The sequence below is a fragment of the Pelobates fuscus genome, chromosome 1 (genome assembly GCF_036172605.1).
Source record: "Pelobates fuscus isolate aPelFus1 chromosome 1, aPelFus1.pri, whole genome shotgun sequence".
Classification (NCBI taxonomy): Eukaryota; Metazoa; Chordata; class Amphibia; order Anura; family Pelobatidae; genus Pelobates; species Pelobates fuscus.
Window position 1 is genome coordinate 6,514,131 of NC_086317.1, and position 14,878 is coordinate 6,529,008.

General features: G+C 40.9%; 1 protein-coding gene across 1 annotated transcript in view; it reads right to left on the bottom strand.

The window, feature by feature from the left end:
• SPAG17 (sperm associated antigen 17) overlaps positions 1 to 14,878 on the bottom strand; it is a 355,700-nt gene that overhangs the window by 101,111 nt on the left and 239,711 nt on the right. The window contains exon 25 of the mRNA XM_063445995.1: positions 14,415 to 14,541. Coding sequence (XP_063302065.1) covers positions 14,415 to 14,541 — 127 coding nt within the window. The remainder of the gene's footprint in view (positions 1 to 14,414; positions 14,542 to 14,878) is intronic.

Here is a 14,878-nt window from a genome sequence, read left to right on the forward strand (position 1 = left end):
AATCTCTGTAAGGAGGTATCATTACTGGTCTCTATACTGTATTATTCTCACTAATCTCTGTAAGGAGGTATCATTACTGGTCTCTATACTGTATTATTCCCACTAATCTCTGTAAGGAGGTATCATTACTGGTCTCTATACTGTATTATTCCCACTAATCTCTGTAAGGAGGTATCATTACTGGTCTCTATACTGTATTATTCCTACTAATCTCTGTAAGGAGGTATCATTACCGGTCTCTATACTGTATTATTCCTACTAATCTAGGTAAGGAGGTATCGTTACCAGTCTCTATACTGTATTATTCCTACTAATCTCTGTAAGGAGGTATCATTACTGGTCTCTATACTGTATTATTCCTACAACTCTAGGTAAGGAGGTATCGTTACCAGTCTCTATACTGTATTATTCCTACTAATCTCTGTAAGGAGGTATCATTACTGGTCTCTATACTGTATTATTCCTACTAATCTCTGTAAGGAGGTATCATTACTGGTCTCTATACTGTATTATTCCTACTAATCTCTGTAAGGAGGTATCGTTACTGGTCTCTATACTGTATTATTCCTACTAATCTCTGTAAGGAGGTATCATTACTGGTCTCTATACTGTATTATTCCTACTAATCTCTGTAAGGAGGTATCATTACTGGTCTCTATACTGTATTATTCCTACTAATCTCTGTAAGGAGGTATCATTACTGGTCTCTATACTGTATTATTCCTACTAATCTCTGTAAGGAGGTATCATTACTGGTCTCTATACTGTATTATTCCTACTAATCTCTGTAAGGAGGTATCGTTACTGGTCTCTATACTGTATTATTCCAACTAATCTCTGTAAGGAGGTATCATTACCGCTCTCTATACTGTATTATTCCCACTAATCTCTGTAAGGAGGTATCATTACTGGTCTCTATACTGTATTATTCCTACTAATCTCTGTAAGGAGGTATCATTACTGGTCTTTATACTGTATTATACCAACTAATCTCTATAAGGGGGTATCATTACTGGTCTCTATACTGTATTATCCCCCCTAATCTCTGTAAGGAGGTATCATTACTGGTCTCTATACTGTTTTATTCCTACTAATCACTGTAAGGAGGTATCATTACTGGTCTCTATACTGTATTATTCCCACTAATCTCTGTAAGGAGGTATTATTACTGGTCTCTATACTGTATTATTCCCACTAATCTCTGTAAGGAGGTATCATTACCGGTCTCTATACTGTATTATTCCAACTAATCTCTGTAAGGAGGTATCGTTACTGGTCTCTATACTGTATTATTCCTACTAATCTCTGCAAGGAGTTATCATTACCGGTCTCTATACTATATTATTCCTACTAATCACTGTAAGGAGGTATCATTACGGGTCTCTATACTGTATTATTCCTACTAATCTCTGCAAGAAGGTATCATTACCGGTCTCTATACTGTATTATTCCAACTAATCTCTGTAAGGAGGTATCGTTACTGGTCTCTATACTGTATTATTCCTACTAATCTCTGCAAGGAGTTATCATTACTGGTCTCTATACTATATTATTCCTACTAATCACTGTAAGGAGGTATCATTACGGGTCTCTATACTGTATTATTCCCACTAATCTCTGTAAGGAGGTATCATTACTGGTCTCTATACTGTATTATTCCAACTAATCTCTGTAAGGAGGTATCATTACTGGTCTCTATACTGTATTATTCCCACTAATCTCTGTAAGGAGGTATCATTACCGTTCTCTATACTGTATTATTCCCACTAATCTCTGTAAGGAGATATCATTACTGGTCTCTATACTGTATTATTCTCACTAATCTCTGTAAGAAGATATCATTATCGGTCTCTATACTGTATTATTCCTACTAATCTCTGTAAGGAGATATCATTACTGGTCTCTATACTGTATTATTCCTACTAATCTCTGTAAGGAGGTATCATTACTGGTCTCTATACTGTATTATTCCTACTAATCTCTGTAAGGAGGTATCATTACTGGTCTCTATACTGTATTATTCCTACTAATCTCTGTAAGGAGGTATCATTACCGGTCTCTATACTGTATTATTCCAACTAATCTCTGTAAGGAGGTATCGTTACCAGTCTCTATACTGTATTATTCCAACTAATCTCGGTAAGGAGGTATCGTTACCAGTCTCTATACTGTATTATTCCTACTAATCTCTGTAAGGAGGTATCATTACTGGTCTCTATACTGTATTATTCCAACTAATCTCTGTAATGAGGTACCGTTACCAGTCTCTATACTGTATTATTCCTACTAATCTCTGTAAGGAGGTATCATTACTGGTCTCTATACTGTATTATTCCAACTAATCTCTGTAAGGAGGTATCGTTACTGGTCTCTATACTGTATTATTCCTACTAATCTCTGTAAGGAGGTATCATTACTGGTCTCTATACTGTATTATTCCTACTAATCTCTGTAAGGAGGTATCGTTACCAGTCTCTATACTGTATTATTCCTACTAATCTCTGTAAGGAGGTATCATTACTGGTCTCTATACTGTATTATTCCAACTAATCTCTGTAAGGAGGTATCGTTACCAGTCTCTATACTGTATTATTCCTACTAATCTCTGTAAGGAGGTATCATTACTGGTCTCTATACTGTATTATTCCCACTAATCTCTGTAAGGAGGTATCATTACTGGTCTCTATACTGTATTATTCCAACTAATCTCAGTAAGGAGGTATAATTACTGGTCTCTATACTGTATTATTCCCACTAATCTCTGTAAGGAGGTATCATTACTGGTCTCTATACTGTATTATTCCAACTAATCTCTGTAAGGAGGTATCATTACTGGTCTCTATACTGTATTATTCCAACTAATCTCAGTAAGGAGGTATCATTACTGGTCTCTATACTGTATTATTCCCACTAATCTCTGTAAGGAGGTATCATTACTGGTCTCTATACTGTATTATTCCTACTAATCTCTGTAAGGAGGTATCATTACTGGTCTCTATACTGTATTATTCCTACTAATCTCTGTAAGGAGGTATCATTACTGGTCTCTATACTGTATTATTCCAACTAATCTCTGTAAGGAGGTATCATTACTGGTCCCTATACTGTATTCTTCCTACTAATCTCTGTAAGGAGGTATCATTACTGGTCTCTATACTGTATTATTCTCACTAATCTCTGTAAGGAGGTATCATTACCGCTCTCTATACTGTATTATTCCTACTAATCTCCGTAAGGAGGTATCATTACTGGTCTCTATACTGTATTATTCCTACTAATCTCTGTAAGGAGGTATCATTACTGGTCTCTATACTGTATTATTCTCACTAATCTCTGTAAGGAGGTATCATTACCGCTCTCTATACTGTATTATTCCTACTAATCTCTGTAAGGAGGTATCATTACTGGTCTCTATACTGTATTATTCTCACTAATCTCTGTAAGGAGGTATCATTACCGCTCTCTATACTGTATTATTCCTACTAATCTCTGTAAGGAGGTATCATTACCGGTCTCTATACTGTATTATTCCCACTAATCTCTGTAAGGAGGTATCATTACCGCTCTCTATACTGTATTATTCCTACTAATCTCTGTAAGGAGGTATCATTACTGGTCTCTATACTGTATTATTCTCACTAATCTCTGTAAGGAGGTATCATTACTGGTCTCTATACTGTATTATTCCCACTAATCTCTGTAAGGAGGTATCATTACCGGTCTCTATACTGTATTATTCCTACTAATCTCTGTAAGGAGGTATCATTACCGGTCTCTATACTGTATTATTCCCACTAATCTCTGTAAGGAGGTATCATTACCGGTCTCTATACTGTATTATTCCAACTAATCTCTGTAAGGAGGTATCGTTACTGGTCTCTATACTGTATTATTCCAACTAATCTCTGTAAGGAGGTATCATTACTGGTCTCTATACTGTATTATTCCCACTAATCTCTGTAAGGAGGTATCATTACCGGTCTCTATACTGTATTATTCCAACTAATCTCTGTAAGGAGGTATCATTACCGGTCTATATACTGTATTATTCCAACTAATCTCTGTAAGGAGGTATCGTTACCAGTCTCTATACTGTATTATTCCTACTAATCTCTGTAAGGAGGTATCATTACCGGTCTCTATACTGTATTATTCCTACTAATCTCTGTAAGGAGGTATCATTACTGGTCTCTATACTGTATTATTCCAACTAATCTCTGTAAGGAGGTATCATTACTGGTCTCTATACTGTATTATTCCCACTAATCTCTGTAAGGAGGTATCATTACTGGTCTCTATACTGTATTATTCCAACTAATCTCTGTAAGGAGGTATCGTTACTGATCTCTATACTGTATTATTCCTACTAATCTCTGTAAGGAGGTATCATTACTGGTCTCTATACTGTATTATTCCCACTAATCTCTGTAAGGAGGCATCATTACTGGTCTCTATACTGTATCATTCCAACTAATCTCAGTAAGGAGGTATCATTACTGGTCTCTATACTGTATTATTCCAACTAATCTCTGTAAGGAGGTATCGTTACTGGTCTCTATACTGTATTATTCCAACTAATCTCAGTAAGGAGGTATCATTACTGGTCTCTATACTGTATTATTCCAACTAATCTCAGTAAGGAGGTATCATTACTGGTCTCTATACTGTATTATTCCTACTAATCTCTGTAAGGAGGTATCATTACTGGTCTCTATACTGTATTATTCCAACTAATCTCAGTAAGGAGGTATCATTACTGGTCTCTATACTGTATTATTCCAACTAATTTCAGTAAGGAGGTATCATTACTGGTCTCTATACTGTATTATTCCAACTAATCTCTGTAAGGAGGTATCATTACCGGTCTCTATACTGTATTATTCCCACTAATCTCTGTAAGGAGGTATCGTTACTGGTCTCTATACTGTATTATTCCTACTAATCTCTGTAAAGAGGTATCATTACTGGTCTCTATACTGTATTATTCCCACTAATCTCTGTAAGGAGGTATCATTACTGGTCTCTATACTGTATTATTCCTACTAATCTCTGTAAGGAGGTATCATTACTGGTCTCTATACTGTATTATTCCTACTAATCTCTGTAAGGAGGTATCATTACTGGTCTCTATACTGTATTATTCCAACTAATCTCTGTAAGGATGTATCATTACTGGTCTCTATACTGTATTCTTCCTACTAATCTCTGTAAGGAGGTATCATTACTGGTCTCTATACTGTATTATTCTCACTAATCTCTGTAAGGAGGTATCATTACCGCTCTCTATACTGTATTATTCCCACTAATCTCTGTAAGGAGGTATCATTACTGGTCTCTATACTGTATTATTCCTACTAATCTCTGTAAGGAGGTATCATTACTGGTCTCTATACTGTATTATTCTCACTAATCTCTGTAAGGAGGTATCATTACCGCTCTCTATACTGTATTATTCCTACTAATCTCTGTAAGGAGGTATCATTACCGGTCTCTATACTGTATTATTCTCACTAATCTCTGTAAGGAGGTATCATTACCGCTCTCTATACTGTATTATTCCTACTAATCTCTGTAAGGAGGTATCATTACCGGTCTCTATACTGTATTATTCCTACTAATCTCTGTAAGGAGGTATCATTACTGGTCTCTATACTGTATTATTCTCACTAATCTCTGTAAGGAGGTATCATTACTGGTCTCTATACTGTATTATTCCTACTAATCTCTGTAAGGAGGTATCATTACTGGTCTCTATACTGTATTATTCTCACTAATCTCTGTAAGGAGGTATCATTACTGGTCTCTATACTGTATTATTCCCACTAATCTCTGTAAGGAGGTATCATTACTGGTCTCTATACTGTATTATTCCTACTAATCTCTGTAAGGAGGTATCATTACCGGTCTCTATACTGTATTATTCCTACTAATCTAGGTAAGGAGGTATCGTTACCAGTCTCTATACTGTATTATTCCTACTAATCTCTGTAAGGAGGTATCATTACTGGTCTCTATACTGTATTATTCCTACTACTCTAGGTAAGGAGGTATCGTTACCAGTCTCTATACTGTATTATTCCTACTAATCTCTGTAAGGAGGTATCATTACTGGTCTCTATACTGTATTATTCTCACTAATCTCTGTAAGGAGGTATCATTACTGGTCTCTATACTGTATTATTCCCACTAATCTCTGTAAGGAGGTATCATTACCGGTATCTATACTGTATTATTCCCACTAATCTCTGTAAGGAGGTATCATTACTGGTCTCTATACTGTATTATTCCCACTAATCTCTGTAAGGAGGTATCATTACTGGTCTCTATACTGTATTATTCCTACTAATCTCTGTAAGGAGGTATCATTACCGGTCTCTATACTGTATTATTCCTACTAATCTAGGTAAGGAGGTATCGTTACCAGTCTCTATACTGTATTATTCCTACTAATCTCTGTAAGGAGGTATCATTACTGGTCTCTATACTGTATTATTCCTACTACTCTAGGTAAGGAGGTATCGTTACCAGTCTCTATACTGTATTATTCCTACTAATCTCTGTAAGGAGGTATCATTACTGGTCTCTATACTGTATTATTCCTACTAATCTCTGTAAGGAGGTATCATTACTGGTCTCTATACTGTATTATTCCTACTAATCTCTGTAAGGAGGTATCATTACTGGTCTCTATACTGTATTATTCCTACTAATCTCTGTAAGGAGGTATCATTACTGGTCTCTATACTGTATTATTCCTACTAATCTCTGTAAGGAGGTATCATTACTGGTCTCTATACTGTATTATTCCTACTAATCTCTGTAAGGAGGTATCATTACTGGTCTCTATACTGTATTATTCCTACTAATCTCTGTAAGGAGGTATCGTTACTGGTCTCTATACTGTATTATTCCAACTAATCTCTGTAAGGAGGTATCATTACCGCTCTCAATACTGTATTATTCCCACTAATCTCTGTAAGGAGGTATCATTACTGGTCTCTATACTGTATTATTCCTACTAATCTCTGTAAGGAGGTATCATTACTGGTCTTTATACTGTATTATACCAACTAATCTCTATAAGGGGGTATCATTACTGGTCTCTATACTGTATTATCCCCCCTAATCTCTGTAAGGAGGTATCATTACTGGTCTCTATACTGTATTATTCCTACTAATCACTGTAAGGAGGTATCATTACTGGTCTCTATACTGTATTATTCCCACTAATCTCTGTAAGGAGGTATTATTACTGGTCTCTATACTGTATTATTCCCACTAATCTCTGTAAGGAGGTATCATTACCGGTCTCTATACTGTATTATTCCAACTAATCTCTGTAAGGAGGTATCGTTACTGGTCTCTATACTGTATTATTCCTACTAATCTCTGCAAGGAGTTATCATTACCGGTCTCTATACTATATTATTCCTACTAATCACTGTAAGGAGGTATCATTACGGGTCTCTATACTGTATTATTCCTACTAATCTCTGCAAGGAGGTATCATTACCGGTCTCTATACTGTATTATTCCAACTAATCTCTGTAAGGAGGTATCGTTACTGGTCTCTATACTGTATTATTCCTACTAATCTCTGCAAGGAGTTATCATTACCGGTCTCTATACTATATTATTCCTACTAATCACTGTAAGGAGGTATCATTACGGGTCTCTATACTGTATTATTCCCACTAATCTCTGTAAGGAGGTATCATTACTGGTCTCTATACTGTATTATTCCAACTAATCTCTGTAAGGAGGTATCATTACTGGTCTCTATACTGTATTATTCCCACTAATCTCTGTAAGGAGGTATCATTACCGGTCTCTATACTGTATTATTCCCACTAATCTCTGTAAGGAGATATCATTACTGGTCTCTATACTGTATTATTCTCACTAATCTCTGTAAGAAGATATCATTATCGGTCTTTATACTGTATTATTCCTACTAATCTCTGTAAGGAGATATCATTACTGGTCTCTATACTGTATTATTCCTACTAATCTCTGTAAGGAGGTATCATTACTGGTCTCTATACTGTATTATTCCTACTAATCTCTGTAAGGAGGTATCATTACTGGTCTCTATACTGTATTATTCCTACTAATCTCTGTAAGGAGGTATCATTACCGGTCTCTATACTGTATTATTCCAACTAATCTCTGTAAGGAGGTATCATTACTGGTCTCTATACTGTATTATTCCCACTAATCTCTGTAAGGAGGTATCATTACTGGTCTCTATACTGTATTATTCCCACTAATCTCTGTAAGGAGGTATCATTACTGGTCTCTATACTGTATTATTCCCACTAATCTCTGTAAGGAGGTATCGTTACCAGTCTCTATACTGTATTATTCCAACTAATCTCGGTAAGGAGGTATCGTTACCAGTCTCTATACTGTATTATTCCTACTAATCTCTGTAAGGAGGTATCATTACTGGTCTCTATACTGTATTATTCCAACTAATCTCTGTAAGGAGGTATCGTTACCAGTCTCTATACTGTATTATTCCTACTAATCTCTGTAAGGAGGTATCATTACTGGTCTCTATACTGTATTATTCCAACTAATCTCTGTAAGGAGGTATCGTTACTGGTCTCTATACTGTATTATTCCTACTAATCTCTGTAAGGAGGTATCATTACTGGTCTCTATACTGTATTATTCCTACTAATCTCTGTAAGGAGGTATCGTTACCAGTCTCTATACTGTATTATTCCTACTAATCTCTGTAAGGAGGTATCATTACTGGTCTCTATACTGTATTATTCCAACTAATCTCTGTAAGGAGGTATCGTTACCAGTCTCTATACTGTATTATTCCTACTAATCTCTGTAAGGAGGTATCATTACTGGTCTCTATACTGTATTATTCCCACTAATCTCTGTAAGGAGGTATCATTACTGGTCTCTATACTGTATTATTCCCACTAATCTCTGTAAGGAGGTATCATTACTGGTCTCTATAATGTATTATTCCTACTAATCTCTGTAAGGAGGTATCATTACCGGTCTCTATACTGTATTATTCCTACTAATTTCTGTAAGGAGGTATCATTACTGGTCTCTATACTGTAATATTCCCACTAATCTCTGTAAGGAGGTATCATTACCGGTCTCTATACTGTATTATTCCAACTAATCTCTGTAAGGAGGTATCATTACTGGTCTCTATACTGTATTATTCCAACTAATCTCAGTAAGGAGGTATCATTACCGGTCTCTATACTGTATTATTCCAACTAATCTCTGTAAGGAGGTATCGTTACTGGTCTCTATACTGTATTATTCCTACTAATCTCTGCAAGGAGTTATCATTACCGGTCTCTATACTATATTATTCCTACTAATCACTGTAAGGAGGTATCATTACGGGTCTCTATACTGTATTATTCCAACTAATCTCTGTAAGGAGGTATCATTACTGGTCTCTATACTGTATTATTCCAACTAATCTCTGTAAGGAGGTATCGTTACCAGTCTCTATACTGTATTATTCCTACTAATCTCTGTAAGGAGGTATCATTACTGGTCTCTATACTGTATTATTCCCACTAATCTCTGTAAGGAGGTATCATTACTGGTCTCTATACTGTATTATTCCCACTAATCTCTGTAAGGAGGTATCATTACTGGTCTCTATAATGTATTATTCCTACTAATCTCTGTAAGGAGGTATCATTACCGGTCTCTATACTGTATTATTCCTACTAATTTCTGTAAGGAGGTATCATTACTGGTCTCTATACTGTAATATTCCCACTAATCTCTGTAAGGAGGTATCATTACCGGTCTCTATACTGTATTATTCCAACTAATCTCGGTAAGGAGGTATCGTTACCAGTCTCTATACTGTATTATTCCTACTAATCTCTGTAAGGAGGTATCATTACCGGTCTCTATACTGTATTATTCCTACTAATCTCTGTAAGGAGGTATCATTACCGGTCTCTATACTGTATTATTCCAACTAATCTCTGTAAGGAGGTATCATTACTGGTCTCTATACTGTATTATTCCCACTAATCTCTGTAAGGAGGTATCATTACTTGTCTCTATACTGTATTATTCCTACTAATCTCTGTAAGGAGGTATCATTACTGGTCTCTATACTGTATTATTCCCACTAATCTCTGTAAGGAGGTATCATTACTTGTCTCTATACTGTATTATTCCTACTAATCTCTGTAAGGAGGTATCATTACTGGTCTCTATACTGTATTATTCCCACTAATCTCTGTAAGGAGGTATCATTACTTGTCTCTATACTGTATTATTCCTACTAATCTCTGTAAGGAGGTATCATTACCGGTCTCTATACTGTATTATTCCCACTAATCTCTGTAAGGAGGTATCATTACCGGTCTCTATACTGTATTATTCCCACTAATCTCTGTAAGGAGGTATCATATACTGTATTATTCCAACTAATCTCTGTAAGGAGGTATCGTTACCAGTCTCTATACTGTATTATTCCAACTAATCTCGGTAAGGAGGTATCGTTACCAGTCTCTATACTGTATTATTCCTACTAATCTCTGTAAGGAGGTATCGTTACCGGTCTCTATACTGTATTATTTCTACTAGTCTCTTTAAGGGGGTATCAATACTGTGTTCTATACGGTATCATTCCTAATTGTTTCTTTGTTCGGGAGGGTCTGATTACTGGTCGCTGTACAGTGGGTGTTTACTTTGCTGCTCTGTGTATTGTGTAAGACACTTGCATTAATAGCAGTGATGACCAATATAAATGCCAGCCAAGCATCATGGGAAATGTGAGTGGCATTGCAGGATGAGCCATCGCTGTTATAAGTAGGGATGCACCAAAATATTTTTTGTTTTAGATGTTTCTTTTTTGTAGTGCATAGTTTAACAGACATGCTTGCATTAACAATTCAGATGATTATACATCACAATGAAAGATAGTAATGATAACATGAAAAGTCAAGAATACTGCACTTGGGGGGGGGGGGGAGAACACTATGGGACAGGGGAGGGGAGGGGGAAGAACACTATGGGGCAGGGGAGGGGGAGAAACACTATGGGACAGGGGGAGAGGAGGGAGAACACTATGGGACAGGGGAGGGGGGAGAACTCTATGGGACAGGGGAGGGGGGGAGAACACTATGGGACAGGGGAGGGGGGAGAACTCCAGGGAGGGGGGAGAACACTATGGGACAGGGGAGGGGGGAGAACTCTATGGGACAGGGGAGGTTTGGAGAACACTATGGGACAGGGGAGGGGGAGGGAGAACACTATGGGACAGGGGAGGGGGTGGAAAGAACACCATGGGACAGGGGAGGGGGGAAAGAACACTATGGGACAGGGGAGGGGGGAAAGAACACTATGGGACAGGGGAGGGGGGAGGAAGAACACTATGGGACGGGGGGGAGAGAACACTATGGGACTGGGGGGGAGAACACTATGGGACAGGGGAGGGGGGGAGAACACTATGGACAGGGGAGGGGGTGAAGAACACTATGGGACAGGGGAGGGGAGGAAGAACACTATGGGACAGGGGTGGGGGAGAAGAAAGAACACTACGGGACAGGGGAGGGGGGAGGAAGAACACTATGGGACGGGGGGGGAGAACACTATGGGACAGGGGAGGAGGGGAAGAACACTATGGGACAGGGGAGGTGGGGAAGAACACTATGGGACAGGGGAGGAGGGGAAGAAAGAACACTATGGCACAGGGGAGGGGGAGGAAGAAAACTATGGGACAGGGGAGGGGGGGAGAAGAACACTATGGGACAGGGGATGGGGGAGAAGAACACTATGGGGCGGGGGGAGAACACTATGGGACAGGGGTGGGGGGGAAAGAACACTATGGGACAGGGGAGGTGGGGAAAGAACACTATGGGACAGGGGTGGGGGGGAAAGAACACTATGGGACGGGGGAGGGGCAGGAAGAACACTATGGGACAGGGGAGGGGGGAGAAGAACACTATGGGACAGGGGAGGGGGGGAAGAAAGAACACTATGGGACAGGGAGGGGGGAGGAAGAACACTATGGGATGGGGGGGAGAAGAACACTATGGGACAGGGGAGGGGGGAGAAGAACACTATGGGACAGGGGAGGGGGGAGAAGAACACTATGGGACAGGGGAGGGGGCAGGAAGAACACTATGGGACAGGGGAGGGGGCAGGAAGAACACTATGGGACAGGGGAGGGGGCAGGAAGAACACTATGGGACAGGGGAGGTGGGGAAAGAACATTATGGGACAGGGGAGGGGGGAGAAGAACACTATGGGACAGGGGAGGTGGGGAAAGAACACTATGGGACAGGGGTGGGGGGGAAAGAACACTATGGGACGGGGGAGGGGACAGGAAGAACACTATGGGACAGGGGAGGGGGGAGAAGAACACTATGGGACAGGGGAGGGGGGGAAGAAAGAACACTATGGGACAGGGGTGGGGGGAAAGAACACTATGGGACGGGGGAGGGGGAGGGAGAACACTATGGGATAGGGGAGGGGGGAGAAGAACACTATGGGACAGGGGAGGGGGGAGAAGAACACTATGGGACAGGGGATGGGGGAGAAGAACACTATGGGACAGGGGAGGAGGCAGGAAGAACACTATGGGACAGGGGAGGAGGCAGGAAGAACACTATGGGACAGGGGAGGGGGGGAGAAGAACACTATGGGACAGGGGAGGTGGGGAAAGAACACTATGGGACAGGGGTGGGGGGGAAAGAACACTATGGGACAGGGGAGGTGGGAGGGGAGGAAGAACACTATGGGACAGGGGAGGGGGAGAAGAAAGAACACTATGGCACAGGGGAGGTGGGGAAAGAACACTATGGGACAGGGGTGGGGGGAGAAGAACACTATGGGACAGGGGAGGGGTCAGGAAGAACACTATGGGACAGGGGAGGGGGCAGGAAGAACACTATGGGACAGGGGAGGGGGCAGGAAGAACACTATGGGACAGGGGGTGGGGGGAGAAGTACACTATGGGACAGGGGAGGTGGGGAAAGAACACTATGGGACAGGGGTGGGGGGGAAAGAACACTATGGGACAGGGGAGGTGGGAGGGGAGGAAGAACACTATGGGACAGGGGAGGTGGGAGGGGAGGAAGAACACTATGGGACAGGGGAGGGGGAGAAGAAAGAACACTATGGCACAGGGGAGGTGGGGAAAGAACACTATGGGACAGGGGTGGGGGAGAAGAACACTATGGGACAGGGGAGGGGGGGAAAGAACACTATGGGACAGGGGAGGGGGAGGAAGAACACTATGGGACAGGGGAGGGGGGAAAGAACACTACGGGACAGGGGAGGGGGAGGAAGAACACTATGGGACAGGGGAGGGGGGGAAAGAACACTATGGGACAGGGGAGGGGGAGGAAGAACACTATGGGACAGGGGAGGGGGGGAAAGAACACTATGGGACACGGGAGGGGGGGAAAGAACACTATGGGACAGGGGAGGGGGGAGAGAACACTATGGGACAGGGGAGGGGGAGGAAGAACACTATGGGACAGGGGAGGGGGGAAAAGAACACTATGGGACAGGGGAGGGGGGGAAAGAACACTATGGGACAGGGGAGGGGGGAAAGAACACTATGGGACAGGGGAGGGGGGGAAAGAACACTATGGGAAAGGGGAGGGGGAGGAATAACACTATGGGACGGGGGGGAACACTATGGGACGGGGGAGAACACTATGGGACAGGGGAGGGGGGAGAGAACACTATGGGACAGGGAATGGGGGGAAAGAACACTATGGGACAGGGGAGGGGGGGAAAGAACACTATGGGACAGGGGAGGGGGGAAAGAACACTATGGGACAGGGGAGGGGGGGAGAGAACACTATGGGACAGGGGGGGGGGAGAGAACACTATGGCACAGGGGAGGTGGGGAAAGAACACTATGGGACAGGGGAGGGGGGAAAGGACACTATGGGACAGGGGAGGGGGAGAAGAAATAACACTATGGGACAGGGGAGGGGGAGAAGAAATAACACTATGGGACAGGGAAGAGAGGAAAGAACACTATGGGACAGGGGAGAGGGAGAAGAAATAACACTATGGGACAGGGAAGAGGGGAAAAAACACTATGGGACTGGGGAGGTGGGGAAAGAACACTAAAAAAGAGGGAGGGGAAAGGAACATTAAGCTGGGGGGGCACTAAAAGAGAAGGGAAGTTTTTCATATTAGATCAATTTAATTAATTAAAAAGTCTAATATTAATAAAATTTTAGGAAAAACCTTTTTGGTTTTATTAAAGTCATTTTCGGTTTCGGTTTTCGGCCAAGGGCATCCTGAATTTTCGATTTCGGCACAGAATTTTCATTTCGGTGCATCCCTAGTTATAAGGTCTCCACTGATTGGCTGAAAGGACTGTGGATTATGACATCATACAGTTCCTGGTTCTGTGAGCACACAATGTTACTGACCTGCCGAGTCGTCCCTTATGAAACCCACCAGGAGCCCATTGGGGCAGCAGACATTCAGTCCCTGGAATGATGGCTTAGCAGGAAGTGGCTCGGGGAGAAGAGGCGCAGGAGGTGGGGCTGGATCCAGCTGCAGGATATAACAGTGACACTTATTAAGATTTAGAGCAGCAGAATGACATGCAGTTATATCCTGGTGGACTTCCCTACTTATCTCCAGTTCTCACACTATAACATGAATTCTTTTACTGCTAACTCAGCTGAAAGTACCAGATACAGGCTTTAAACTTCCCAAACCCCGCACTGAGCTATCCTATCCAAACACGTCATACAGATTGTCTATCTGAATAATATAGATTGCTCTGCAAGATTTATGAAAGAAAACAAAAATTACATTAACAAAATTGTATATTTTATTTATTAATTAATCTTTTGCAAAAATATTGCGTGTCAAGTATCACAGAGTA